General features: G+C 43.6%; 1 protein-coding gene across 4 annotated transcripts in view; it reads left to right on the top strand.

The window, feature by feature from the left end:
• ATAD2 (ATPase family AAA domain containing 2) overlaps positions 1-23997 on the top strand; it is a 35884-nt gene extending 11887 nt beyond the window's left edge. For 2 of the 4 annotated variants that reach the window (XM_065668908.1, XM_065668907.1), the window contains exons 9-28: positions 4553-4666; positions 5447-5555; positions 5751-5866; positions 6630-6804; positions 7432-7520; positions 7861-8020; positions 8998-9088; positions 9507-9818; positions 11363-11489; positions 12531-12714; positions 13505-13690; positions 15077-15212; positions 15356-15552; positions 16195-16354; positions 16718-16840; positions 16937-17086; positions 18356-18616; positions 19157-19281; positions 20407-20535; positions 21309-21498. In XM_065668908.1, coding sequence (XP_065524980.1) covers positions 4553-4666; positions 5447-5555; positions 5751-5866; positions 6630-6804; positions 7432-7520; positions 7861-8020; positions 8998-9088; positions 9507-9818; positions 11363-11489; positions 12531-12714; positions 13505-13690; positions 15077-15212; positions 15356-15552; positions 16195-16354; positions 16718-16840; positions 16937-17086; positions 18356-18616; positions 19157-19281; positions 20407-20535; positions 21309-21350 — 2986 coding nt within the window. In that variant the 3' untranslated portion in view covers positions 21351-21498. Of the gene's footprint in view, positions 1-4552; positions 4667-5446; positions 5556-5750; positions 5867-6629; positions 6805-7431; positions 7521-7860; positions 8021-8997; positions 9089-9506; positions 9819-11362; positions 11490-12530; positions 12715-13504; positions 13691-15076; positions 15213-15355; positions 15553-16194; positions 16355-16717; positions 16841-16936; positions 17087-18355; positions 18617-19156; positions 19282-20406; positions 20536-21308; positions 21499-23434 lie in introns of those variants that run through there. The other 2 variants (XM_065668906.1, XM_065668904.1) reach the window with 2 other exon arrangements.
• Positions 23998-27336: the final 3339 nt, after the last annotated feature.

The raw sequence follows: 27336 nt of genomic DNA, 5'->3' as shown, positions 1-27336 counted from the left end.
AAAATGCAGGGTTTATGGTCAGTGATAAGGTGATGATGAAGGTTGTGGCTGAGGTTGTGTAAATTCTTTTATTCTGGAATTGAAGCCAGAATCTTCCTCTGAAAATCTCAAGACTGTTTAATCTTGAAGGATAGGACTTTCTTAAAACTGAAGATAACATAGAGGGGAGAGCCTGTATGGAAGTGTTAATGGATCTTTTTTTAATCACTCAGAATACTAATTCTGTTTTTTCTTCAGAATCAGTTGATATTTCTGTACGAAACTACCCTTAAGCAAGAAAAATACTAAATGAAATGATAAATTGCAATAGTCATGACAATGGAGTTTCGGATCCTGTAAGCAGTTGGAGCATGGAGAATGCCATCTCTTGCTAGATTTGATCATGGTATTTAGCATAGAATCATAGAATAGTTAGGGTTGGAAAGGACCTTAAGATCATCTAATTCTAACCCCCCTGCCATGGGCAGGGATGCCTCACACTAAATCATCCCACCCAAGGCTTCATCCAACCAGGCCTTGAACACTGCCAGGGATGGAGCACTCACAACCTCCCTGGGCAACCCATTCCAGTGCCTCACCACCCTCACAGTGAAGAACTTCTTCCTTATATCCAATCTAAACTTCACCTGTTTAAGTTTTAACCCATTACCCTTTGTCCTGTCACTACAGTCCCTGACTAAGAGTCCCTCCCCAGCATCCCTGTAGGACCCTTCAGGTACTGGAAGGCTGCTATGAGGTCTCCACGCAGCCTTCTGTTCTCCAGCCTGAACAGCCCCAACTTTCTCAGCCTGTCTTCATACGGGAGGTGCTCCAGTCCCCTGATCATCCTCGTGGCCCTCCTCTGGACTTGTTCCAGCAGTTCCATGTCCTTTTTATGTTGAGGACACCAGAACTGCACACAATACTCCAGGTGAGGTCTCACGGGAGCAGAGTAGAGGGGCAGGATCACCTCCTTCGACCTGCTGGTCACGCTCCTTTTGATGTGGCCCAGGATATGGTTGCCTTTCTGGGCTGCGAGCGCACACTGAAGCCGGCTCATGTTCATTTTCTCATTGACCAACACCCCCAAGTCCTTCTCCACAGGGCCACTCTGAATCTCTTCTCTGCCCAATCTGTAGCTGTGCCTGGGATTGCTCCGACCCAGGTGTAGGACCTTGCAATTGGCATGGTTGAACTTGATAAGGTTGGCATCAGCCCACCTCACAAGCGTGTCAAGGTCCCTCTGGATGGCATCCCTTCCCTCCAGCGTATCAACCGGACCACACAGCTTGGTGTCATCGGCAAACTTGCTGTGGGCACACTCAGTCCCACTGTCCATGTCACCGACAAAGATGTTAAACAAGACCGGTCCCAACACCGATCCCTGAGGGACACCACTCGTTACTGGTCTCCAGCCTAACACAGAGCCATTGACCACAACTCTTTGTGTGCGGCCAGCCAGCCAGTTCTTTATCCACCGAGTGGTCCATCCATCAAATTGATATCTCTCCAATTTAGAGAGAAGGATGTCATGTGGGACAGTGTCAAACGCTTTGCACAAGTCCAGGTAGATGGCATCAACTGCTTTACCCTTATCCATCAGTTCTGTAGCCCCATCATAGAAGGCCACCAAATTGGTCAGGCAGGATTTCCCCTTAGTGAAGCCATGCTGGCTGTCACCAAGCACCTTGTTGTTTTTCATGTGCCTTAGCATGCCTTCCAGGAGAATGTGCTCCAAGATTTTACCAGGCACAGAGGTGAGACTGACTGGTCTGTAATTCCCCGGGTCACCCATTTTCCCCTTCTTGAAAATGGGGGTTATATTTCCCTTTTTCCAGTCGTTGGGAACTTCACCTGACTGCCATGATTTTTCAAATACGATGGCCAGCGGCTTAGCAACTTCATTCGCCAGCTCCTTCAGGACCCGCAGATGGATTCCATCAGGTCCCATGGACTTGTGCGCATTCAGATTTTTAAAATGGTCTCGAACCAGATCCTCTCCTACAGTGGGCCCAAGGTCTTCATTCTCACAGTCCTTGCGTCTACCTTCTAAGACTCGGGTGGTGCAGTCAGAGCCTTTGCCAGTGAACACCGAGGCAAAGAAGTCATTCAGAACCTCAGCCTTCTCCAAATCCTGTGTAGCCAGCTCTCCTGAGAGCTTCTTCAGTGGGCCTATGTTGTCCCTAGTCTGTTTTTTTGTTTGCTACGTACCTGTAGAATCCCTTCTTGTTATCCTTAACATCCCTGGCCAAGTTTAATTGTAACTGGGCCTTAGCCTTCCTAGCCTGGTCCCTAGCTTCCTGGACAACATCCCTGTACTCTTCGCAGGCCGCCTGTCCTTGCTTCCATTTTTTCATAAGCCTCTTTTTTTCTTCGAATTTTCCTCAGCAGCTCCTTTTCCATCTAAGGATGTCTCCTGGCCCTCCTGCTGCACTTCCTTCTAGTTGGGATGCAGCACTCCTGAGCTTGTAGCAGGTGATCCTTGAATATCAACCAACAGTCTTGGGCCCCCCTGTCCTCCAGGGCTATATCTCATGGAACCTTACTAAGCAGGCTCCTGAAGAGGCCAAAGTCTGCTCTCTTGAAGTCCAGGGCAGTGAGCTTGCTGCACGCTCTTCTCACTGTCCTGAGGATCTCACATTCGACCATCTCGTGATCGCTGCATCCAAGGCTGCCCTGGAGCGTCACATTTCTAACAAGCCCTTCCCTGTTGGTGAGCACAAGGTCAAGCATGACACCTCTCCTTGTCGGCTCCTCTATTACTTGCAGAAGGAAGTTGACTTCCACACAATCGAGGAACCTCCTGGATTGCTTGTGCGTGCAGTGCCATTGTTCCAACAGATGTCAGGGTGGTTGAAGTCCCCCATGAGAACAAGGGCCTGTGAGCGTGAGGCTTTTCCTATCTGTCTGTAGAGTGCTTCATCCACAGGTTCTCCTTGATCAGGCGGCCTGTAACAGATCCCCACAGTAATGTCTCCCATGGCTGTTTTCCCTTTAACCCTGTCCCACAAACTCTCTGTAAACTGCTCACCTGCCCCCAGACAGAGTTCCATACTCTCCAGCCTATCCCTAACATAAAGGGCAACTCCCCCTCCCCGCCTGCCAGACCTGTCTTTTCTGAAGAGCCTGTAACCTTCCATTCCAACACTCCAGTCACAGGAGCCATCCCACCATGTTTCTGTGATGCCTATTATATCATACCCCCGTAGATGTGCACACATCTCTAATTCCTCTTGTTTGTTCTACTACCTATATCCCTAGCACCCACATGGATCACCAGGAGCGGGCAATAGTCCATGGAACTTACTAGAGCAGGCAGCCTCTCTGTAACATCCCTGATCCGTGCTTCCAGTAGGCAGCACACCTCCCTGGAGATGGGGCAGGCCGACAGACAAGTGCTTCCGTCCCTTTCAAAGTAGAGTCCCCTATGACTACAACCCGCTGCTTTTTCTTTGTAGCGCCAGTAGAGATCTTTACCTGTGCATAATCCGGCTGTTTGTGGTGCAAGTGCGTTTCCTTGTTAGTCTCCTGCAGGACAGCAAAGCGGTTCTGCTTGGGGACAACAGATTTAGGAGGAAGCCCCTTGCCTTTAATTGTCCTTTTCCTTCTTCTTTTGTTATCCTTCTTTGTCACTAATTCCCAACTTCCCGGATTGGTGGCCTCCTTCTTTCCTTCGTGAACTGGGGGGAAGCTTGAGGCCCCCGCACAGTTTGGGGCTGGAGCAAGCAGCCCCGCTTCCTCTCAGCTACCCTGACATCTTGCAGCCTGCTAATAGCATTCTGCAGCTCAGCCACCTGCTGCAGGAGGGCCTCCACCAGGGAGCACCGAGCGCAGCCCTGCCCATCGTGCACCTTTTCCTCCCCAGCCCAGTGCAGGCACCCTCTACACTCCGAGCTCTGCACTGCAGCCTCCCCTCATCGGCTCTGTCTGGGTGCCTACGCTGGCCACCGCCGGGGCAGCCAGAGCAGAGCTCCCAGAGCGGGCCCTGGCCATACGACGGGCGCTCACCATCCCGCTCGCCTGCCTGCGCAAACTGCCTTGACCCGCTCTGTCGCTGTGCTCCCTGGGGCAGGTTTTTAACCACTCAGGGTTGGTGCTGCTGCTCCTGGCTTCACCCCCTGTGAGTCCCTGCCCGTGTCAGCTGAGCTGCCGGCTCCTGGGCAGGTTCTGTCCTTGAAAGCGGACGCTTAGGGCAGGAAGCCAGACTTTTAAGTCAGTTTAAAAGGTCTGTGTTTCACAGAGCGGATACATAATGCGAAGTGAAACTCCATTTGTGTGTGTGAGAGAGATTGAAACAAGTAATTTGTTTATGAAATTTCTTGGCAAGATAGTTTAACATTTTCCCTTTCCCTAACATTTTTCTGTCACGAGAGAAATCATGTAGTGTCGTTTGAAATCATATTTATAAGAAGTACAACGCTTAGAAACTTAGGAGAACTCTTAAGTCAATTCTGAGATAGAATTCGCCTAAATTTTTACATTACTTGATATTACTTTTGATGTTACTTACAATTCACTTAAATTTTGATATTACTTAGTACTTTAATTTTCTTACTTGTTTAAATGTTTGCAGACGGAAACATGCGGTCCACAGCAATGATTCCACATCCTCTTCCTCCTCATCTGATGATGATGAAGAGCATTTTGAGAGGCGTAGAAGGCACAGCCGTAACAGAAATTTAAGAAGGTTAATGAAATTGGAGAATAGGGGTGGGAGGAGTCTGTTGGGTTTTAATCAGTGATTTGATTTCTTGGTGGGAACGGGAAGAGTACACTTTGATGTTCATTTTTAAATAGAAGATTGTACTGCTCCTGTGCTTTATAGTAGTTTGTTCAGAAAGAAAGCCACCATAAGAATATGTAATAAAGAGAGGAAATGATGGAGGTTTTGTTACTTAACAAAAGCTCTAGAAAAACTATTTTAGTAAGAATCTAACAAATAGGTTTTCAGCCTATTTCAGACATGTGTCTTGTGGCACACACATCCCAAAATCCCTGTGAAGGGCCATCAATGGTGGGAAGCCTTTAAAATGTTAATCCACATGGAAATAAGTATCCCTACAGGCTGCAACTTTTTGAATGTAGTAGCAAAAAGTCTTTGAAAGGTGTCAATGTGTTCTTGGGAGAGGTTCTTCCATCACACAACTCAAGGTCAGTTCACAGTCTCCACATAGAACAAGTTATTCTCTAAGCTTGCATTCATACACCTACTGTGTTGGCTGGCATGGGTATTCCTGCGTACTAAGAGCTAGTAAAATAATTAACTGTTTCGTCTCTGGAGTGACCATTTTCCTTTAGTTATTCATGTACATGAAATGTAAAACAACTTACACAAATACTTATTTAGGAAGTTTATGCTCATTTACAAAGTCTTCTGCATTCACTTGCTGTCATTCCAAAAGCAGAAATCTTCTGGCTGCATCTGAAGTTAGAAAGCACCTTTTTCTTTCTCCTTCATTCCAATAAGGTGTCTGCCAATAAACTTCCAGACAGATGAGCTAAACGGAACTCGCAAGGATCGAATGAAAATTGGAGCAAGTTTGGCTGATGTTGATCCAATGCAAATTGATTGTTCAGTAAGTATTGCTGGGTCATGGTGTCAGTGAGAGGTTTCCAGCAGGCCCTCTACAATTGGCTTGGTTTCCAGTGTTCTCTCAAGCAATTTGAAAGTTGCCCCAAACGTTTCCTTTCTGCTGACATAAAATCAATGATGGAATCTTATGGAGGCTGCAGCTTTCTTTAACATATCAAATGTGTTGTGTTGAATTCAGGTACGATTTGATGCTGTGGGTGGTCTTTCTGACCACATTTCATCTTTAAAAGAGATGGTCGTTTTTCCATTGCTGTACCCAGAATTCTTTGAGAGATTCAAGATCCAGCCTCCAAGGTAACAAACACTGTTCAAACCAGTAGATTCTAGTTCACCTATTTTGGGGAGAATATTCAACTGAGCTATCTTCCGTGCTTCAAAATTTTCAACAGTGATGATGGGGATTCCTTAGCAGTAGTAAAAAATAATCTCTTTAACAATGGATAGAATCCAGAATGTCTGTAGGTTCAGAGATTTACTTTGTGGTGAGAATGTATCTAGAAGTGTCTTGCCTTGAAAAGGTGTGGCTGTATCTAGCTGGGAATTCAGAATAGGCGCCTAGCTTTGGACCTCCTCCTTCTTTGTCATTGGCAATGGGAGACCAAATCCAGTAACTTCAAAGCTTTTTAAGGGAGAGTTACTTTTAAAATCTTGCCTTCTGTGAAAATGAGAGTGGATATTCAGTGTGGCACTGGAAAATGAACCCATGATTCATCAGTTAGCCCAGTCTCAGAACATGTGAAGTCTGTTCTTGCTTGGCTCATCTGTGCTGTAACCACCCCTGTTAATTTGTCACCAGTTTTGGAAGTGTCCTTCTGGGATATTAAGATCTTGAGGTTTTGTGCATATGCATTATCCTCTTGTTCCATTTGCTGCCTTGTTAAATTGTGTAGAAGCACAAGACTTCAGCTGTTACTGCTATCTTTGTGGTTTGTTTAGGAGAGAAGAGTTGTGTGTTTTAGGGATGGGGGTTGTAATAGTGTTTTATTGTAATGAAGTTTTCTTACAAAAATCTTCTTTTTGTGAATCTTTTATGGGGTTTTGTTTGTTTTAATTGCAGAGGCTGTCTGTTCTATGGTCCGCCAGGGACTGGAAAGACACTGGTTGCTCGTGCACTTGCTAATGAATGTAGCCAACATGACAGGAGAATAGCCTTCTTTATGAGAAAAGGTGCTGACTGCCTGAGTAAATGGGTGGGAGAATCCGAACGACAGCTTCGCTTATTATTTGATCAGGTGAGGTTGAAACACGCCCTGTGTTCTGTCTGAGTGGTAATGGTAATTTTCTGCTGTCAATACTTTGAAGGACTCAGTCTTTTTCACATTTTGTCAGTTCCTTCCACTGAAACGGGATTGAGTTCCATTTTTTTCTGTGGGTTTTTTATGGGTTTGAAATATTGAGATTTAACGGGGAAGACAAAACGAATGGGAGTACCTCACACAGGAACCCCCTCAAACTGCAAACAGCCACCAAAAAAAGGTTTCAAGAGGCAAGAGATGGTGGCTTTAGATCAGAGGGAAACAGATGCAGGCTACTGGCCATTTAAATTCACAATGGAAGTTTGCTTCCAGAACCTGTAATTGAAGTAAGTCCCCACATTGTTCTTGGTAGTTGTCAAAGAGCTGCAGAAACTACTGGTATGATTTGTTTCCTGTCACCCAGTCTCAGTGGCTGACATAAGCTGCTGTCTTCTGTTACTCGTGCCACTTACTCCATTAGCTCAGTTAGTAAAGATCCCTGGTGCTAGTCTGAAAAACCCAGTTCCAGTGACTTTTCCAACCATAACATAACATTTTTCATGCTTTTTCTCTTTACAAGACTGCTGGTTTACTTATGTCAATATTCTTGTGTTTGCATTCTAGGCCTACCAGATGCGTCCTTCAATTATTTTCTTTGATGAGATAGATGGTCTTGCTCCTGTGAGGTCCAGTAAACAAGACCAAATTCACAGGTAGTGAATTTTTTGTGCCTCCATAGAAGTTGCTTGACCTTTTTAGAAAGAAGGCCACAGCCTATTTAAGTTTGTGACACATAGATTTATTCTGGAAACTAGAGACTCAGAGCACTAATATGTCGGGTGATTTTTAAACAGTGATAGAAAACACTTCATGAAGCTCGGTATCAGCACAAGGTCTATGTTACCTTGTCTGTTTATGTCTTAAAATGAGCCTTTCATTAATCAGCATCTCTTCAGCTAAAGCTTACCCTTTTTGAGTGTTTATTGGAGAAAGTCATGTCGAATATAACAGAAGTTACTAAACCAGTGAATGAAAATTGTATTTTTCTGTTAGCTCTATTGTGTCGACACTTCTGGCACTTATGGATGGCTTAGACAGCAGAGGAGAGATAGTGGTGATCGGAGCCACCAATAGATTGGATTCTATAGATCCAGCTTTACGAAGACCCGGACGCTTTGATCGGGAGTTCCTCTTCAGCTTGCCAAATAAAGAGGTCAGAACTTCAACTCAGCCTTACTGCTAATGTGGCAAAGTCCATCTTTGTAACACAACGTCCTAACAATGCAGTTAAAGTCGAAATCAGTGTTGTACAACTCAGACAAAAGAGGGGGATGCTTGGAGAAGACTGTCTTGTATTGTGGAGGGCAGATCTGATACTGGATATCTATGAATAAGGTGATTTCAAGTAGTTAGCTCTGTCATGAGTTTTCGTTTCACTCTGGCCAGTCAAGACAATGGGATGCTGCTGTTCGCTGGAAAGATGACAAAGAATTAATGTATGAATTAGTTATAGATCACTGCTGTTGCATCTTGAAAGAAATGGTGTGCACAAAAAGTGCATTTTTGCTAATCTCTGGATCAGGAAATACTTAAATTAAAGTCTTGCTGAGATCAGAGATAAAGATAGGCAATGGTTGTCAGTCTCTGGATCAGTGACAGTAGTTTGAGTCCTAAATATTGTTCTTCTTTGTAGTAATTGTAACAACTTGAAACGTAGTGCTAGGACTGTTTTCCTTGAGTGAACTGGCAGAAAACCAAATCTGATGAACTAATGAGACTGTCAGCATGAAATTGTGCAGAGTTTGAGAGAATTCTCTTTGATGAAACATTCTGTTTGCAGATAAGGTTGGGGTTTTTTGCTACATTTTTTTCCTCAGGATCATTAGCTCTTACACTTGTGGAAACTTGGTTTTCAGGGAAGCTACAAATATCTTTTTCTGGGGACCTGCACTGAAACAAGAGTTTAATGTGACAGGTTAAGAATTATTAAATGTCCTGCTTGAAAAGGCAAAAAGAGCATGTGAACTGAACTTTAAAATACCTAAAGAGCAGCAGATAAGAAAAGTATCTGTACTAGCGCAAGGGGTTCTGGGGTTTTGTAGTGGTTGGTTTGGCTTTGGGTTTGTTTGTGGGGTTTTTTTGTACAAGTAAACTTAGGACAAACTAAAATTCAACCATTGTTGTTTCCAGGCCAGAAAAGAGATTTTCAGGATTCACACACGAGACTGGAACCCTAGGCCACTGGACACATTTCTTGAAGAGCTGGCTGAAAAATGTACTGGTAGGTTTGAAAACAAAGTGAGTTACTGCATGTGATTGAGTCCTGAGGAATCTGAGCTTGTCCCGGGCAGTACCTGAGCTCTTGTGCCTTGCTGCAGAGCGAGGCAGTGAGGCAGCTCCACGCCTTGGGAGCAAAGAAAGGCAAATGCTGCCTTTTTTGTAAGTTTTTTGTGTCTCTCAGAACATTGACTGGGTTTGGGGGACATTCCTCAGGAGCAAAGTCGTGGCTGTTTCATAAACACAGGATATCAGTCATGTAACATCTTCTCTGCAATGCAGTGACTCATTAAATTCTCTCCTAACATGTTAACTTTTGGCTGCCTACAAAGTCTTTCAGTTATTGCACTTTAGAAACCTTTGCCTTGACTTTTGTTTTGCCTGAGACTGACATAACATTTGATTCTTGTTTTGTTTATTAGGATACTGTGGTGCTGATATTAAATCCCTATGTGCTGAAGCTGCGCTCTGTGCTTTGCGCCGCCGCTATCCTCAGATATACAAAAGTAGTGAGAAACTGCAGTTAGATATCGCTTCTATTAAAATAACAGCAAAGGATTTTGTCATGGCTATGCAGAAGACTGTTCCAGCTTCACAGAGGGCTGTGGCTTCACCTGGGCGAGCACTGTCACCTATTGCAAAGCCACTGTTTGAAAACACACTAGCAAGAATTTTACAAGTCTTGCAGAGAGTATTTCCCCATGCAGAGCTTGCACTAAAGGACCAACAGCAAGGTATATCAAGAACATACACTTTGGTAAAATTCTGCCAAAGCAGAAACTGCTGGTTTGTGCCATCAACCTCTCGGCTGTAATGGCACTAGAATTTTAGAACAGACACATACATGGTGCTGGGTGGGAGCTGTGAATGACTCTTGGTACACAGTGGAGAACTATATGTTCTCTACTAGAGCACCCCACTTGGACAGCAGCCAACATGTTTATCGTTTAAAGAGTTGGGTCTAAGGTTTAATGTATGAGGCACCTCTTTCAAGAGAAATGCTTCAATTGGGGGAGAAGGCTTTTTTGCAGAAATGCTTCTAATTCTGGTCTGAAGCATGTCAGTATCACAATACAAGTGGTTTAAGCTAAATACTGCTTTAGCTGTCATAACTTTTAACCATCACCTTTTAATTGAAATGTCCATGGATCACACTTCTCACTTGCATGTGAGATCAGAATGTTTTAGTGGTGTGTACTTGGGGTTTGGCTTGCATAGCATACGTGAGTTCACGCTCCTGACTGCATAAGCCCTGATCATAGAATGGTTTGGGTTGGAAAGAACCTTAAGATCATCAAGTTCCACCCCCCTGCCATGGGGAGGGACACCTCGCACTAAACCATGTCACCCAAGACTCCATCCAACCTGGCCTTGAGCACCGCCAGGGATGGAGCATTCACCACTTCTTTGGGCAACCCATTCCAGTGCCTCACCACCCTTACAGCAAAGAACTTCATCATTATGTCCAATCTAAATTTCCCCTGTTTCAGTTTAAACCCATTACCCCTTGTCCTGTCGCTACAGTCCTTGATCAGGATTAGTCTGTTGGTGAGAGCAAATAAATTGATAAACTCATTCCAGTCCTGATTAATGCAGATCCATGAATAATTTATTATGCTAATCCATGGAGAATACCCATCCTACCAGTATTACTCCCAGTGGAGCTGGTAGATCATTTGCAGTGTTAAAACAGATACAGAAACCCACCATCAAAACAAAAGCAGAGAGGCTAGGGGATGGGTAGTTGCATCCTGTTTCTGTTGTCCACTTTTCATTATCTTAGAATCATAGAATAGTTAGGGTTGGAAAGGACCTCAAGATCATCCAGTTCAACCCCCCCTGCCATGGACAGGGACACCTCACACTAAACCACATCACCCAAGGCTTCATCCAACCTGGCCTTGAACACTGCCAGGGATGGAGCATTCGCAACTTCCCTGGGCAACCCATTCACCACCATTCACATCTTCTTTAGGAATCTTTGAGGAGCCTTATCTAGAAGATGTTGGTCTGTATAGTCTGACTTGATAGTCCTAGACAAATGGAAGTTTTCACCAATACAGAGAGTATCTTACACAAATCATGGGACAGCTTTGTACAGACCTGTGTAATCTCCTCAGATTTGTGGTGGAATGAGCTTTTCAGAAAATAGCAGTGAGTGCCCTTAAGTGAAGATATACAAGATAAGTGGTTTCCAGTGCTGATTTAGAAGCTCTGTTAATGTGAGAGCAAGGTACAGACTGTTCAGGAAAGTTAACAAACCTCTCTTGTCTTTCAGACAGTTTAAATCCCACTTTCAGAAATGATGTGATTGATAGTGATGCAGAATCATCACCAATCTTTGAAGAGAATCCAACTCATAAAACACCTGGTAGACAACCAGAAAATTTCCTCAACTTTGGCAGGTAAATGTTTGTCCCCTTTATATTGTCAATATGCCTGGGTCTGGAAACAGTTCTGGTGTGAGGGGTGGTAGATGAAGCATTTTGCTGCCATAACCCATCACAGTGAATGTTCCAGCCCTCTTTTCCCAAGTCAAAAATGGTCCACAGTCTATGGGAATGTGTTAATTTAATCCATCGTATTGCTTGAAAGACTCAAGAGTGAAGAATTGGGCTGTCTGTCTGTCGTGGTTTAAACCGATTCACACAGCTCGTCCACTCACTCCCCACCTTCTTTCCCTCCCTCTACTCCTGGAGGGACGGAGAGGGGAATCGAAAAGAATGCAACTCCCACGGGCTGAGATAAGAACAGTTTAGTAACTAAGGTATAACACAAATCACTGCTGCTACCACCAGTGATAATAATGATAAAGGAAATAACAACCCTGCAGTCCCCCAGCCCTTCTGGGTAACTCCCAGTTACCTCCTGGGCATGATGTGCTGTGGTATGGAATACCGCTTTGGTCAGTTTGGGTCAGGTGTCCTGTCTCTGCTTCCTCCCGGCCTCCCCTCCTCCCTGGCAGAGCATGAGGCTCAGAAAGTCCTTGGCCAGACCAAACATTTGAGCAGCAACTAAAAACATCAGCTCTGTTCCCAGGCCAGAAAATGAAAACATAGCACTGCACTAGCTACTAAGGAGAAAAATGACTGCTACTGCTGAACCCAGGACACTGTCCCTCTAGATAAAAGCCACCTATGGATTTGTGTAGCCATCTTTTGCTTTTCTGCCTTCCAAGACTGTTAAACCCATAGCAAATTACATAGCAGAAACGAACTGAGAAATGGTTTGTTAAAACACTATGAGGAAAACTTACACAATGGCTGCAGTTTGTACCTTTACCCTGCTAAGCTTTTGTAAACCTTTTGATAGCTTAATGTGAAAGTCATATAAGCCAACAGTTGCAAAATAGGTTGTTTTCATCCCCATTGTGTCAGTTATTTTTGTCACTTTCTTAAAATTCATCACTTCATTTATTTAACTTGTTTTTTTCTTTACTGTGCTAGAAATGTTTATTACCAGCCAACATCTTGTAGCCCACGGTTCTTACTAGTGGGAGAGCCAGGATATGGTCAAACTTCTCATTTGGCACCTGCAGTAATACATGCCCTGGAGAAGTTTCCAGTTTATACGCTAGACCTATGTATGTTGTTGGCAAGCGTCACCTCACCAGAAGAAACATGTGCACAGGTATCTCTTTTTTTCCCTCTTTAATCTCAAGGCATTCATGAACTGTTTCTAAACTCATAAAGTAAGCCAAATTCACTGTTGGTGGAGTAAACTTCTGTCTGAAAAATGCACTTTTCTTCCAGAGCAAATGATATGAAATAAGTATATTATACGTGGCCATATTTTCCATTCCAAATTAAATAGTGAGGATGTTGTAGCAGCTCGGAAAGATGGGAGGTGCTGCTAACAAACCCCTCTCTATGGCAAGAAATGCTGCTGGTCTCAGTGGGATCCAGGAAGTTGTTTCCATTGCCTCACAAGAATCTGTGCTCCCAGTAGATGGCTCTGTATCAGCCTGACTGCGTGTCAGGCACTTGGAGCTGCGTTTTTTGTTAGATTTAAAAGGCAGTGGACGTTTTGGGGGTGAAAGCAACATTTTTCTTTTTTTACATAGACAGCTTCTAGTGCTGCAGTGTATGCAGTCAAAGTATTAAAATTCTCTGACATTTGTACACAGGTGTTCATTTCTTCCCTAGGAAAATTAAATCTAAGCAGATACTGATAATATTGATATTCTGAATACTGATCACCTGGATATCTGAATATTGATAATCTGAAAGGGTGCATGGAGGAATTTGTCATGCGAAAGGGCTGTTCCCACTTCCCTCACATGGTAGATGCATGTTGTCTTCTGTGATTGTGGTGCTATCCGTAGGCAATGGCTTGTGGTCTTCCAACACGTGTAATCTGGTCTCATGCATTGTTATTAGCCCATGGGTTAGTTTTCTTATCCAAGCTTTCATTTTGCTAGGTGATGCGAGAAGCTCAGAGAACGGCACCCAGTATAATTTATATCCCACGTATTCATTTATGGTGGGAGGCTGTTGGAGCTACACTGAAAGCTACTTTTACAACACTACTGGAGAACATTCCAACATTTGCTCCAGTTCTGCTGCTTGCAACATCTGATGTGCGTCACGTGGATCTCCCAAAAGAGGTATTTCTGGCCATACTTTTCTGAATGCTTTTTTGTTCAATTTCTTGTTTATAAATAAATCCTTTAAAAGCATTAGGAGTTCTGTGCACTCTGAAGGATATTCACACTGTTATTCCTCAGGCATCCAAACCAGGTCTCTTAAAATCTGTTTAGACAAAACACTGCTGAAACCATTTGTTTAAAGTGGTTTTGGAATAAAGGGACTGACTTTAACCCAACTTTTTCTCCCTTCTCTCACACTCATGTTTATTAGACATATATATAACTTCAGACAATAATTCCAGTGACAACAAGATGGTTGGGTATATACTTAGTCAAGAATATACAGTGCTTGAAATGGAAATGTGGAAAGGAAGTTTGACAGAGTAGAAAGAGAATTTTCATCTTCTCTTTAAGTCACTTGGAAATCAGTTGTTGTATTCCTTAATAAAATTCAGTAAGAGGACATGCTGCGCTTTTTGGACTTCTGAGAGTGTGCATGAAAGGAAGGTGTTCAACATGTGAATGTGCTGCTCTGATTATTTTGCCTCATTTCCTTGGGGAGAGGATGAGGGCTTACCTAGATGTGTTTTATCATCAAATGCTTTGAAAGGGCTTCACTTTCTACACAGGTTTTTATACTGTTTACAAGTTCTTTCTAAAAGAAAGATTGAAATTCCTTCTGTGCCTTTTAGGAGCAGAGATTACAAAAATGGAGTAGAACTTGGAAGTATGCAACTTTAGACACCTCATTTTAACTAATTAAAGTCATAAAAGAAACCCCAACCAAACCTCCACCCCTTTACTAAAAGCCTGTCCGTTCCTTCTAGAGCTGCCTTAAAGATTTAAACTAAAGGACAGCAAGGAGGGTAAATATGAAATGGAGAGTCCTGGAGGTGGTGTTGAATGTCACCACTTCATCAGTGTACCAGATGATCCCTTCATTGAGCTGAACTCCAGAGGTGTTCCTCAGAGAAGATGTTTTCATTTGCTGTGCTAACCTGTGAAAATCTGGCCTTCAGGGCCAAGTGGATGACTTTTCACAGTTTGTCTTATAGAACAATAGACTCATAGAACAGTTAGGGTGGGAAAGAACCTTAAGATCATCTAGTTGCAACCCTCTGCCATGGGCAGGGACACCTCACACTAAACCATGTCACCCAAGGCTCTGTCCAACCTGGCCTTGAACACTGCCAGGGATGGAGCATTCACAGCTTCCCTGGGCAACCCATTCCAGTGCCTCACCACCCTAACAGTAAAGAATTTCTTCCTTATCTAGCTAAGTCTAGGTGATTATCTAGTCTAGGTGATTATCTAGCTTCATTTAAACAGGTACTCATCTTTTTAGAATAGAATGTGCATTTGTGTGGCCTTATGTCTGAAACAGCTTTTCTTCTCATGCTTTAGATCAAAGACTTATTTAATGACAGCCAGGAAGAAGTTTTCAAAATCCAGTTGCCTGACAGGCAAGAAAGAGGAACGTTTTTTGAGGACTTAATTGTAAATCAAGTTGCTAAACCTCCTGCACCCAAACCCAACGCAGGTGAGAGTATTCTACGTACAAACTTTGCTACCTAAGTTCACAGCTGTATAGTAGTTACTTGGGTGGTAATTTTCTCTGAGTAATTTTTTATCTGCTTGTATCTGAGTACCATAAATTGACTGAAACTTTACTCTTCATTTAAGCTTGGCGTCCATTGGAAGAACTGCCTGTAGCACCACCACCTAAGCCTCGACAATTGACAGAGGAGGAAAGAAGGAAGCTGGAGGAGCAGGAGGAGGATATATTGCGTGAACTCAGGATTTTCCTAAGGGATGTGACTCATAGACTTGTCATTGACAGACGTTTCAGAGCATTTTCAAAGCCTGTTGACCGAGAGGAGGTAAATTAGATATACTTCCAAGTCAGCTGTAGTCTTAATAGAGCTTTGTGTTTCAGTAAAGTCCTGTTCCCATCAGCATCTACCAACTTCTCTTTCCCTTTACTTCTACTTGGTTTGTATTATTCAAATCTTGGGAACACAGATGTCACCATCTGAACTAGTTGTTAGGCTCCTTTTATGGTCTGAGTAAAGAATCTGCACCCCTGGGTCCAGGTAGCTCATTCTAAAGCAGATGCCTAAGACAGATAACTTGAAAGGTACAATTCTTGCAGCCTTTTTCTTGCTGCCAACAGCAAAGAGAATGTTGGGTGACTTCTGTGAGAGTCTTCTTTCCTGTGGTTTTCTGAAGTGAAGTGAATCCTACTCTGGATGTCCGTTCCTTTCTCTACCCACACATGCTTCTTCCCTCCCTGCTTCATTTTTTTCCCTCTACTGGTCTGTTTCTTTGAAGCCAGTCAAAATAGCCCTTCCATTTTCAAGGAACTAACTGTTAAATGTAAACAGAAACTATCTGGTTAAATGCATCTTTGTATGTGTAGTAAATATTTGAGGATTTTAAGAAGTCCTTTATTTGGCTTCATTAAAGTCATTAATTTGGGGGAGACACTGTGTTATATCTGAGCATGTATGTTTCATTTGTAGGTACCTGATTATGACACAGTTATCAAACACCCCATGGACCTTTCAACAGTTCTGTCCAAGATTGACTTACACCAGTACCTAACTGCAAGAGACTTTCTAAAAGACATTGATCTAATCTGTAGCAACGCATTAGAGTACAACCCAGATAAAGAGCCTGGAGGTGAGGATGGGGTTTTTTTTTTCCCTAATTTGGAAAAAATTAAAACATATAAATTGATGAATGTCGCCTGTGGCCAGCAGAGATGGGATTAGATCATTTGAAACATCCACAGAGCAGCATTGCTTGCCAGGTTGTAAATGTTGTAGCATTAAAATACTTGGATGTGGAATTCTCACAGAAGAGTTAATCAGTAACTCTTTTGCTTTAATAATGAACTTTTATGTTGCTATGCTGAAAATATTCTCTGAGAGAACCCTTCAGAAGCTACCTGTGAGAAGAGCAAACTCTTTGTGTCTTAGTAATTGAAATGGAGGATGTCTTTGGCTGGTAAAAAATGCTCAGTTCTGACTGTTGGAATTTCAGATCGTCTCATTAGGCACAGAGCTTGTATTCTGAGGGACACTGCATATTCCATAGTGAGGGAAGAAATGGATGAAGATTTTGAACGATGCTGTGAAGAAATACAAGAATCTCGTAAGGAAAGAGGTATGGGTTTTGATACTAAGGGTTTTAAGACTTGTCTCTGTATTTGTAACCGACAGTGCACAACACAATTCTTTGTCATCTCTTCTCTATTGCAAGGTTGTAGCTCTTCAGAGTATGCTCCATCTAACTACCATGTAATGCCAAAGCAGAACTCTGTTGCTGGGAGTAGGGGAATGGACCCGAAGTGTAGTGATAAACTGAAGGAGCCAGCAGAGCCTGTAGGCTTCAGTACACCCCACTCTAAAGGCAAGTTGTATTTTATTCACACTTCTTTAGAGAAGGTGCTAATGCTACTGCTACCTTCTCTGTTCTTGGGACTCAGCAGGTTTCTGTGACGCCTGGTTCTTCATGCCAAAGGCACTGTATTTTTCAGTTTGCTCCCTTATTATGAGATAAATGCGTTCATTCAATACGGTTATGAAGTTCAAGTGCAGCGCTTGCTTTACATTGTAAGACAGCGGCCTTTGTTGCCCACTGACATTTAATGGCTCTTAAATGTTGAAATCTCTTGAAGTCAGAAATGTTGTATTGGCAGTTCCTGAATCCCCAATGAGTTTCCAGTTATATGAAACAGTATTTTTCCCTTTCCTGCCCTCAGATGCTAAACTCAATGCCACCTCTTACTGTGATACCCAATTGATGTGGGAAAAGGGAAAAAAACAGAGGAGCAATACTAGTAGCTCTGCAAAGGAAGAATCATTATTTCCTCACTTTTCCTGTGAAAGGAACATAGAATCATAGAACGGTTTGGATTGGAAAGGACCTTAAGTTCATCTAGTTCCAACCCCCTGCCATGGGCAGGGATGCCCCACACTAGACCATGTCGCCCAAGGTTCTGTCCAAGAAACAAAGCGGCTTGGGCCTCTTTCAGTTAAAGCGCATGACATGGTGTGAGGTTTGCTGGTTTCGCTGGCATGACTGGGGATTTTGCCAGCAGCTTCACCCATCAGCTCTGTGTATGCAAAGAATGGTGGGGTGTCTGGAAGGCAGAAATGGGAAGTTTGTTTTACCTGAGCTTACTGGAATCAGCTGATGAGGTGTTTGTCTTTATGCACAATTTATTCTTCAGCAAACACTCCCTTCAAATTGTCTCTAACTCTGCCTCTTATGTGTTTAACTTCTGGAGTTTACTGCATTAGAACAGATTTGAAGGGGTTGTCTCCAAATGCTTTTCTGTTCATCTGTATCTGTTCACATCGTAAGACAGCAACTTGATCTAATAACCTTGCTTTGCAGCAATACTTCTTATCCAGAGTAAGAATTTGCTGCTCTTAAGATCTTGAAGCTGATGGTTTTGTGAATGAAATGCTGTAGCTGCCTTTGTAAAATCTAATAGCAAATTGACCTCGGTAATGTACAGCTCTTTAGTCTCTAGACAGATGTGGGAGAGAGAGAATGGCGGTTGAGCTCCTTTGGTCATTTTCCTTGAAAGTCAAGTGTGATCAGGATGCTGGATTTAGAAGGAAAAAACTTTTGGGCGTGTTTTGGGTTACTTTTCCTGTTCCCTTTTTGTAGATACGGAAAACAGAAAACGTAAAAGGAAAATGCATTCGAATATCACAAACAAGAGGATAAGTTTTCAGTTCAATAAAGAGAATAAAGTTCCAGAAGAGCAAAATGAAGTAGAGAGTGATGAGGAGTTAGAAACAGGAAGACCTGTTTCTACCACAGATTACAATGAAGGGGAGTCTACACAGGATTCTTCAATGGAAGAGAATGAAAATGTCCTGCAGGAACGACACAAAAATGCGAATGAAAATAAAGCTGGTCCAACAGGTAATTTAGCTCTTTTTCTCTCCCTGAGGAGGATTACACAATTGTTTGGGTTTCAGCCTCCTTCAGTCCCATTCTGTTCTGTTGTATCTCTAAAGTTAATACGCAGAATAGTGCTGCCCTTCTAGCTCTGCCAGCCAAGCTCCCCTTCTCCTGCAGCTGCTCGGGTTTTGATTCTGAAGTCTGTTAGTCAAAAACTTGACAAACAGCTGTTGACTTGCTTTTATTATGTGAGTATCACAATAGGAGATGTTTCCTAACACCATGCAGTGCTGTGATGGCAACAGGATGGTATCTTTTTTGCCCTGTTTTTACCCTGCCTTATTCTCCGGTACTTTTTTTGAGTGTCTGTTTCCAATTTTGATGGAGCAGTGACTTTTGACAGGAAGAAAGTAAAAGTTGAGTATTTCTCAGTGGAAAAAACGGTAACAGTCCTGTGTCTGTCCTTGCAGAGAGAGGCTGTAGCCCAGGTAGAGGATACTTCACTAATACTGTGTTCCAGATAAACAGAAATCCAGACTGAAGGAATCTGTGTCGTTGCAGATGTGTGGGTGCCCCGTGTGGTTCGTGCGAGGCGCTCTGGGGGAGAAGAGCGACTGGTGATGGGTGTCGAGAAAGCGATGGAAATTCCCACGCAGCCAGTGGTTGTGGATTACTTTGAACTCAAAGTAAGTCTGATTTTATTTATTAATACTGAAGTAGCTACACGTGCAGTTGTAATGGAAGTCAGTTGTTAATTGATGCAAATTAAAACAATTTATGGGAAGGATACATAAGTTGTTAAATAATTCAGCCTGTGATGGACTATGGCTGTCGTGTTTCCACGCCAGGTGTGGGCTGCTCTTCTTGCTTTTGGTGACTGGGTTCTCTTCCTGACTTTTAATTTAAAGGGGCTTGTTGAATTGTAAAATAGCTGTCTGACAGCCTACTAGTACTGTTGGTTATTAATGTGTTAACAGTTTTTATGATGGATTTGGGAGTTTTGCTGTGGTATTTGCATGTCCTCAAAAGGACCTTTATTTCTAGCAGTGATCAACTTAACCCTGAAGGTGACATAAAGCTCATCATGACAGGACAAGGGGGAATGGCTTTCTACTGAAAGAGGGTAGATTTAGATTAGATACGAGGAACAAAATCTTCCCTGTGAGGGTGGTGAGGCACTGGCACAGGTTGCCCAGGGAAGCTATGGCCACCCTATCCCCGGCAGTGTTCAAGTCTGCAGTCATGTATGTGGCAGCAATTGGAAATAGTTTCACAGGGGATTGTCATGGAACCAATAAATTGAGGCTGAATGATATTTATTGTTCCAACTCAAAGTCTACCAGCAGTAACTCCACATTCAGGATGGCACAGCTGTATCTAAAAGATCTGCAGCCTGGCTTCCAAAGATGCAATTACAGCACCCTTGCATGGCAGCCATAGCTTCTCTAATGGAAAGCAACAGTGGCTTAGCAGTGGCTGCTGCTCTGTAACCAAGTGGGTTGTGTCATTTCCTGCTGTTCTGGAAGCAGTTGATTTGGAATGATGATCATCGATTAGTAACAAGATACTGTATGAAAATTAAACTTTCCTTTTCTGTGAAGTATGAAAAATTAACTCATTTTCTCCAGTTAAAGCTTCTGAGATACTGAATCCCGTCTCTGAAGTGTCATTTGTATTTTATTTTACAGTAGAAGAAAGTAGGATGTCACTTCTGTTGTTACTGTTTAGCTTCCGAAAACACGGAAAACCCTGTTCAAAGGATCTCGCACTAGAAGTCTAAACTTGTGTTTCCCTCATTCTTTTTTCTTCAGCAACTGTTGCATTTTGTCACCGTGATAACCAAGAACTTCAACATTCGTCAGCTGGAAAAACTCTACGCAGTTATCAGTCAGTGCATTTACCAGCATCGGGAAGATTACGACAAGACCAAATTAGTGAAGGTGAATTGGTTTTTGTCTTCTGGCACTTTCTATCACTGTCATGTGGTATTTGGCATAATCATTGGCTGTTTTAGTAGGGAAAGCCTTGAACTTGAAGGTCCACCCTGGCAAAGCAGCTCGCCTCATTATGTCAACAGTCCTCCAGATGCTTTCTAGTGCTGGGGGCTATGGAAGGAGGGTGCTTTACTCAGTCTGTGGCTCCCTCTTTCTCCCCTTGCAGGCAGTCAGACATGGCAATACTTTGTGTTGTAGTCATGCTGTTCTTGAAAAGACCGGAAGTGTGAGACATAACAGGAGTGTGAGACTTTTCTCTCGTCTCGCCATAATCTCTTTTTAACCAGCAGGGCTTGAGCATCCTTCATTTGACAGGCGGGGAGATTCCTGCCTGTGACCGTTTAATGGTAGTGAGTCAGATTCCCTGACCTCTTCCTCTAAGAGATGATTTCTGAGTTGTCAGAACGCAGGAAAAATCTTCCAGAGGCTCCCATGGTCTCAGCCAGGGATTCCCAGGATTGACTTGATTTTAATAAGTTGGATATTCAGATACAGACTCATACAGCCCCTCTTGCCTACGTGATTCTTGGACATGAAAGGATGCATTTGAAGCTAGTGGGAATAGCAAGGTGTTGGGATGGTGGTAGCACATGGGTTTGTTAAATATAACAAACTCCTCCTGTATGTGCACATTATTTATTCTTTCTTACAAAGAAATAAACAGGGTTCTCCAAGATTTTATTCATGCTAACTGCTAGTTTGTCTTCTTTTCTCTTTAGGAAATGAAGAAAGAGATTGCAGCCTTCGCGTACTCCCAGTGACTCTTGATTTTGGACTAAAAGACTTCTTGCTCTAATACTTCCTTTTCATTGCATAACTCATTAAAGATTAGTTCTACATATATATTTATAAAAAGATATATTTGTTTAAGATTAAGAAAGCTCAAATAAAGTCTTCTAATTGCTTTTATCTTTTTGTCCTGTCAGTGTATTTGTATGTGACATACGGCTGGGATTGCCTTTGGAAACACTGCAGATCTGAACTTCTACGTAACTTAAGTACCTCTCTTTAAAAGAAAACAATCAAAAATATTTCTTTGACAAGCCTATTTCATCATTTTCCAGCTTCTGGAAACGTGTTTTTCTGAAGTAGTCAGGTGCTGTATAGTCTGTTGTATATGACAAAAAGGCTTTAAACCAAATCTCTTTTTTGGTATATGAAAAGTCAGTTCTGTAGAAGCATCTTAATGCAGTTCAAAGGTAACATTGTGGGGGTTTTTAGTTACCTCATCATACTCCAAGTTGCTTTCATAGAATTAACCTAAAGAAAGCATGTGGGAGAAACACTCTTCTCACAAACCTGAGAGCTTTTTTTGTAGCATCTTTTTGCCTATCAAAACCACTTAACTTGAAACAAAAGCAAGATCAACGAACTTCCTACAGTAAAGTTTAGTCTTGTTTGTAGTAACAGCAATCTTCTTGATAGTGGATGTCACAAAACCAATAAATTGAGGCTAAAAGCACTGTGTTATTGGAACTTGGTTAAAGCTCCACCAATGTTAACTCCACGTTTGTGATGCCACATGGATTTTTCACTACACTGCTGATTCTTCACGTTTATGGCCAGTGAGCCAAAATGTACAATCACTCACCTAAAAGGGAGGGCTCTCAACCTCGAGGAGTTCCCTTGGATGATGTCGTGACCCAAGGGGAGAGTCCCCAGCTCTAGCCCTGCTGCTCTGAGAAGCAACTCCAAACGGCTGCCCAAGGGGCTCCATTTCTACCCTGCTCAGATCTGAGCTGTGGTCAGATGTGGTCACATAGTCCCCATGGGCTCAGTTTTCCTGGGCTCTTGTCTGTTGGGGGAAGCTTTTGCAGGCTTTGGTCTGGGCTTTTGTCAGAGTGGGTGTAGCTGCCACAGGGATGTTGACCATCCACCTCTGACACATCCTATCTTGCTGGTTGCAGCAGCCAAAAGCTTCTTCTCTGCATGTTGGATAGAATGAAGTTGAGGGGAATACTCAAGGTTTGCGGTCGATGCTCTGAGGGAGGCAGACTCTGATGAGAGGCAGTTGCGAGGCAGTAATGTTTTCATTTGGTATGGCTGCTCTCTTAAGCTACATCTTCAGAACATCACACAACACACAACCACTTAATGGGTCAGGGTGAGCGCCTCAGGATCCTTCTGTTTGCAGCTGGCATGGCTTTATCTAGAAGATCTGCAGCCTGGCTTCCAAAGATCCATGTACAGCGTCCTGCATGGCAGCCACAGCTTCTCTGATGGAAAACAACAGTGGCTTTGCTGTGCCTGCTGCTCTATTACAAAGTAGGTTGTGTCACTGCTGTTCTGGAAGCAGTTGATTTGGAATGATGATGGTTGAGGTGATAGCTTGATTAGTAATAAAATAGTGTCTGAAAATTAAACTTTCCTTTTCTGTGAAGTATGAAAAATTAACTCATTTTCTCCAGTTAAAGCTTCTGAGATACTGAATCATAGAATCATAGGCTGAGAAAGTTGGGGCTGTTCAGCCTGGAGAAGAGAAGGCTGCGTGGAGACCTCAGAGCAGCCTTCCAGTACCTGAAGGGGGCCTATAGGGATGCTGGGGAGGGACTCTTCGTCAGGGACTGTAGTGACAGGACAAGGGGTAACGGGTTCAAACTTAATCAGGGGAAGTTTAGATTGGATATAAGGAAGTTCTTTCCTGTTAGGGTGGTGAGGCACTGGAATGGGTTGCCCAGGAAAGCTGTGAATGCTCCATCCCTGGTGGTGTTCAAGGCCAGGTTGGACAGAGCCTTGGATGACATGGTTTAGTGTGAGGTGTCCCTGCCCATGGCAGGGGTGTTGGAACTGGAATCCCATCTCTGAAGTGTCACTTGTATTTTCCTTATTTTTTTTTTTCCTTCAGCAACTGTTGCATTTTGTCACCGTGATAACCAAGAACTTCAACATTCGTCAGCTGGAAAAACTCTACGCAGTTATCAGTCAGTGCATTTACCAGCATCGGGAAGATTACGACAAGACCAAATTAGTGAAGGTGAATTGGGTTTTGTCTTCTGGCACTTTCTATCACTGTCATGTGGTATTTGGCATAATCATTGGCTGTTTTAGTAGGGAAAGCCTTGAACTTGAAGGTCCACCCTGGCAAAGCAGCTCGCCTCATTATGTCAACAGTCCTCCAGATGCTTTCTAGTGCTGGGGGCTATGGAAGGAGGGTGCTTTACTCAGTCTGTGGCTCCCTCTTTCTCCCCTTGCAGGCAGTCAGACATGGCAATACTTTGTGTTGTAGTCATGCTGTTCTTGAAAAGACAGGAAGTGTGAGACATAACAGGAGTGTGAGACTTTTCTCTCGTCTCGCCATAATCTCTTTTTAACCAGCAGGGCTTGAGCATCCTTCATTTGACAGGCGGGGAGATTCCTGCCTGTGACCGTTTAATGGTAGTGAGTCAGATTCCCTGACCTCTTCCTCTAAGAGATGATTTCTGAGTTGTCAGAACTCAGGAAAAATCTTCCAGAGGCTCCCACGGTCCTAGCGTTTCAACAGACACTGTCAGGGCAGGTCCAGTGGCTTGTAGCTGAATTAAACCGTAAACAGTCTTCTAGGTACCTGGAGAGAATTGTATCTGGCTATTACATCAAAGCTAATATATTGTCGGTGTAAGTATATTTAAGGGCAAGTAAAGCAATACCCTGTTTGGGAGATGTTTGCCCCATTACACCAGTAGATAAAATTTCTCTTGGTTGATTTGTCAGAAAATTACAATAAAACAAACAGAATAAATCTTAGTGTGTTTTGGGATCAAACATGGCAAAATACACAGCTGTTGTGCTATGTCACCTCGCACACACAGCTGGTGATGCTGAATGTCCAACTGTGCATTCTCTCTGTGGGTGCTGGTTTTGTAGGTGAGTTTTACTTTGTTTCTAGTATGTTTGTCCCAAACGTGTGTACTATGCAGAATTCCATCTTTTGTACTGTTTGAAGGTGGATTCATGGAAAATCAATGAACTTCTTGGATGTTTTTGTCTGTTCTGTTTTTATCAGAGAATAATTTTGATCAGTAATGTGAAACACGAACTCACTCCTCTAAATAAGATAACAAGGTTTTATTGAGGGACAAAGACAATAAAGCAAAAGCAACAGCACTGGGCGCATGACCGTAGTGATTCGGAGTGATCATCTGGGTCGCCAGATTGATTCGGAGAAAACTCCAGGAACAAACTTGCCAACAAAGTTTTCAAGCTGACAAGCAGGTATTCTTTATTGCGGCGCCGGGAGACACGGGGGATAGCTCCTCCTAACGTGTGTCTCTCCCTGTTGCTCCACAAGCCGTCCTTATATAGTCCCTGGGCATACATACATTACATCATTTCCCAGAAAGTTCTGCGCATGCGTACAGAATTGTGGTGGTGGTCTCTGAGGGTCGTTTACTTCTTCCAACAATCTTCATCACTTCTGGCAGCCTTTGGAGCACGCGCAGTAGATGCTCATACCAGTTTAATTGGTTCGTTAGCACAGGAGACATAATAATCCTCCTGTCCTCCTACTTATCAGTTGGTTTAACAGTAGCCCATCCTGGACACCTGCCATTCCCAGATACTCCTTATCCCTGTGTCCTGTTCTTCTAGCCTGTTTTTCTTAAAACTCTGTCAACTATAACAATTTATCTTGTACAAGAATTCTCAGTATGTTCTCTAGCTGCACTCCATTTTTTTTTTCTATGTATCATGAACTTCAGTAATTTTCCATTGCTACTGTTACAAAGCCATCAAACTTAGCATTACTTAAAACTGATTCTAAAGGGTTTTATATTCCATTTTGTGATTTTCTGTCCCCCTTGTTTCAGTAGCCAGAGGCGCGAGTGATTAGTATTTGTTACAGGTTTACGTACTTTCACTATTTCATTACATACATATTCATAATACCTGCATATAGGCGGGGAATATTATAACTAGCTCCAAGAACTTATTATCAAGTAAGTCTCCTCCTCTTGGCGTCTGCACACTGCTCTGCAGTGATTGTGGGCAGGGGTCTTGAGGATGAAGTAAGCAGTCTTCCTCTTGTGAGTAGGGGTCTTCAAGATGAAGTAAGGAGTCTTCCTCACAGTGTACTTTTCACCTTTGGCACAGTTGGACGCCCCAGTAATCACACAAGTAGCTGAAACCAGCTATAATTCTTTTGATACCTAGGAAAGATTTAAAACTGTGACCTTCCTGCTAAATTTATTGCAGGACGGGCAGACAAGGACTATCCCAAGCTAGCAGATGTTTGGGAGGCTCTGTCTCTAACTGATAAGTAGCACGATGGTGTGAAATAACTCATTCATGTTTAGTGGGGCCACTAAATCCTGTTACCTCACCACAGACTTACAACACAAACACTGTTCTTTAAAACTAAAGATGCTTTAGAAGACGTGTGTGAAACAATTAACTCATGTTTAGTGGGGCCACTGCATTCCACAGACTTACAAACATTATGTTCTTTCTACAACCTAGGTTAAGCTAAAAGTACTTTATGTTTTCCAGGCACTAGCTTTTCTTATATCAAGCCCCCCCCCCCCCTTCTTTTACCTTTACAAATTCTTTTGCTATGTGACTCCGTTTTGCTCGAGTTCTGACCCTTTTTAACTTGTTGTCTAATCTTGTGTCTTTAGGGAGCTTTGTTTCTGTTATTGTAAACTCGTACAGTTATATCCACATAACCACACCTATGACTTGCGAAAGCCAATACATTTATGTGTTTATCACAAGTCACATCCCAACACTTCAAAGCCAGCTCTTTTAAATAAGAACTGTATGCGAGCAGCCCACCCTGCTCTTGGTGTGACGGTCATAAGGCAACGGCAAGCAGAGGAGGCAGAAACTATAGTGGAAATTCACATTCTAATGCAGTGCGTGACACTGGAAATGTCACAAAGGAATTAATGTCGTTCTTCCTTAACTCAGTCTCCACCTCATCTGCTGCCAGCGGTTTCCAGCGGGACAGTAGGGCCAGTCTGCCGCCCACCGAGGCTCCTGTCCGAAAACCTCGGCACGAGTGACGGGGCGGAATCGAGGAACCAGGAACCTTCCTGGCACCCAGACTTCTTCTCTCGAAGCTTTAATCCAACCTCTTCCTGTCACTAGTCTTGACAGGATACCGTATCTACACATTTTAATGTCCTTAACTGTTAACTGTGTACATCCTGATCTCCCATGATCAGCTGTTAGCAGTTAACTCCTGGAGATTCCCGCATGCCACAACTTCATCTTCCTTTCTCAGGGAAACAGTCGTGTTTTAGCGTCTGACCTAAAATGGCAAACAACGACGAAAGGATTCTGCGTAGCGGAGTTAAAAACTAGAATGCGACTGGAATACGCAGGGACGTGCTGAAGGCAGAAGTCCCGCTTCCCCAAGTTCTGTAATTAGACAAAAACCACGCCGATGTTGGTTTCATCCCCTCAGAGCCGCCCCTCCGGTGCTCACTCGACCCTGGTCCTGCACCCTGCGGCCGTGTCCTCCCTCAGCGGCAGCTCGGGGACCCCCCGCGGCACCACGGCCGCCGCCGTCCTTAACGCCGGGCGGGGTGCGCGGCCCAACTTCGCCGCCGGAGGGGAGGAGCGGGCTGCGAGGGCGCCGCTGCCCCCCGGGAGCTCCCGGCCCGTCGTCGTCGTCGTCGTGGCCGCCCGACCGGAGGGCGAGGCGCGGCCGCTGCCTCAGCGGGGCCGGGCCGGCCCCCGGCGGGTGTCCGCCGCCTGACGGGCGGGGCGGCGGCGGGGCGGCTCCGCCTCCGCTCCCTGCCAGGGAGGCTGAGGCACCGGCCGCCGCTG

The sequence above is a fragment of the Lathamus discolor genome, chromosome 2, assembly GCF_037157495.1.
Source record: "Lathamus discolor isolate bLatDis1 chromosome 2, bLatDis1.hap1, whole genome shotgun sequence".
Lineage (NCBI taxonomy): Eukaryota > Metazoa > Chordata > Aves > Psittaciformes > Psittacidae > Lathamus > Lathamus discolor.
This window is presented reverse-complemented; position numbering and strand designations above follow the sequence as displayed.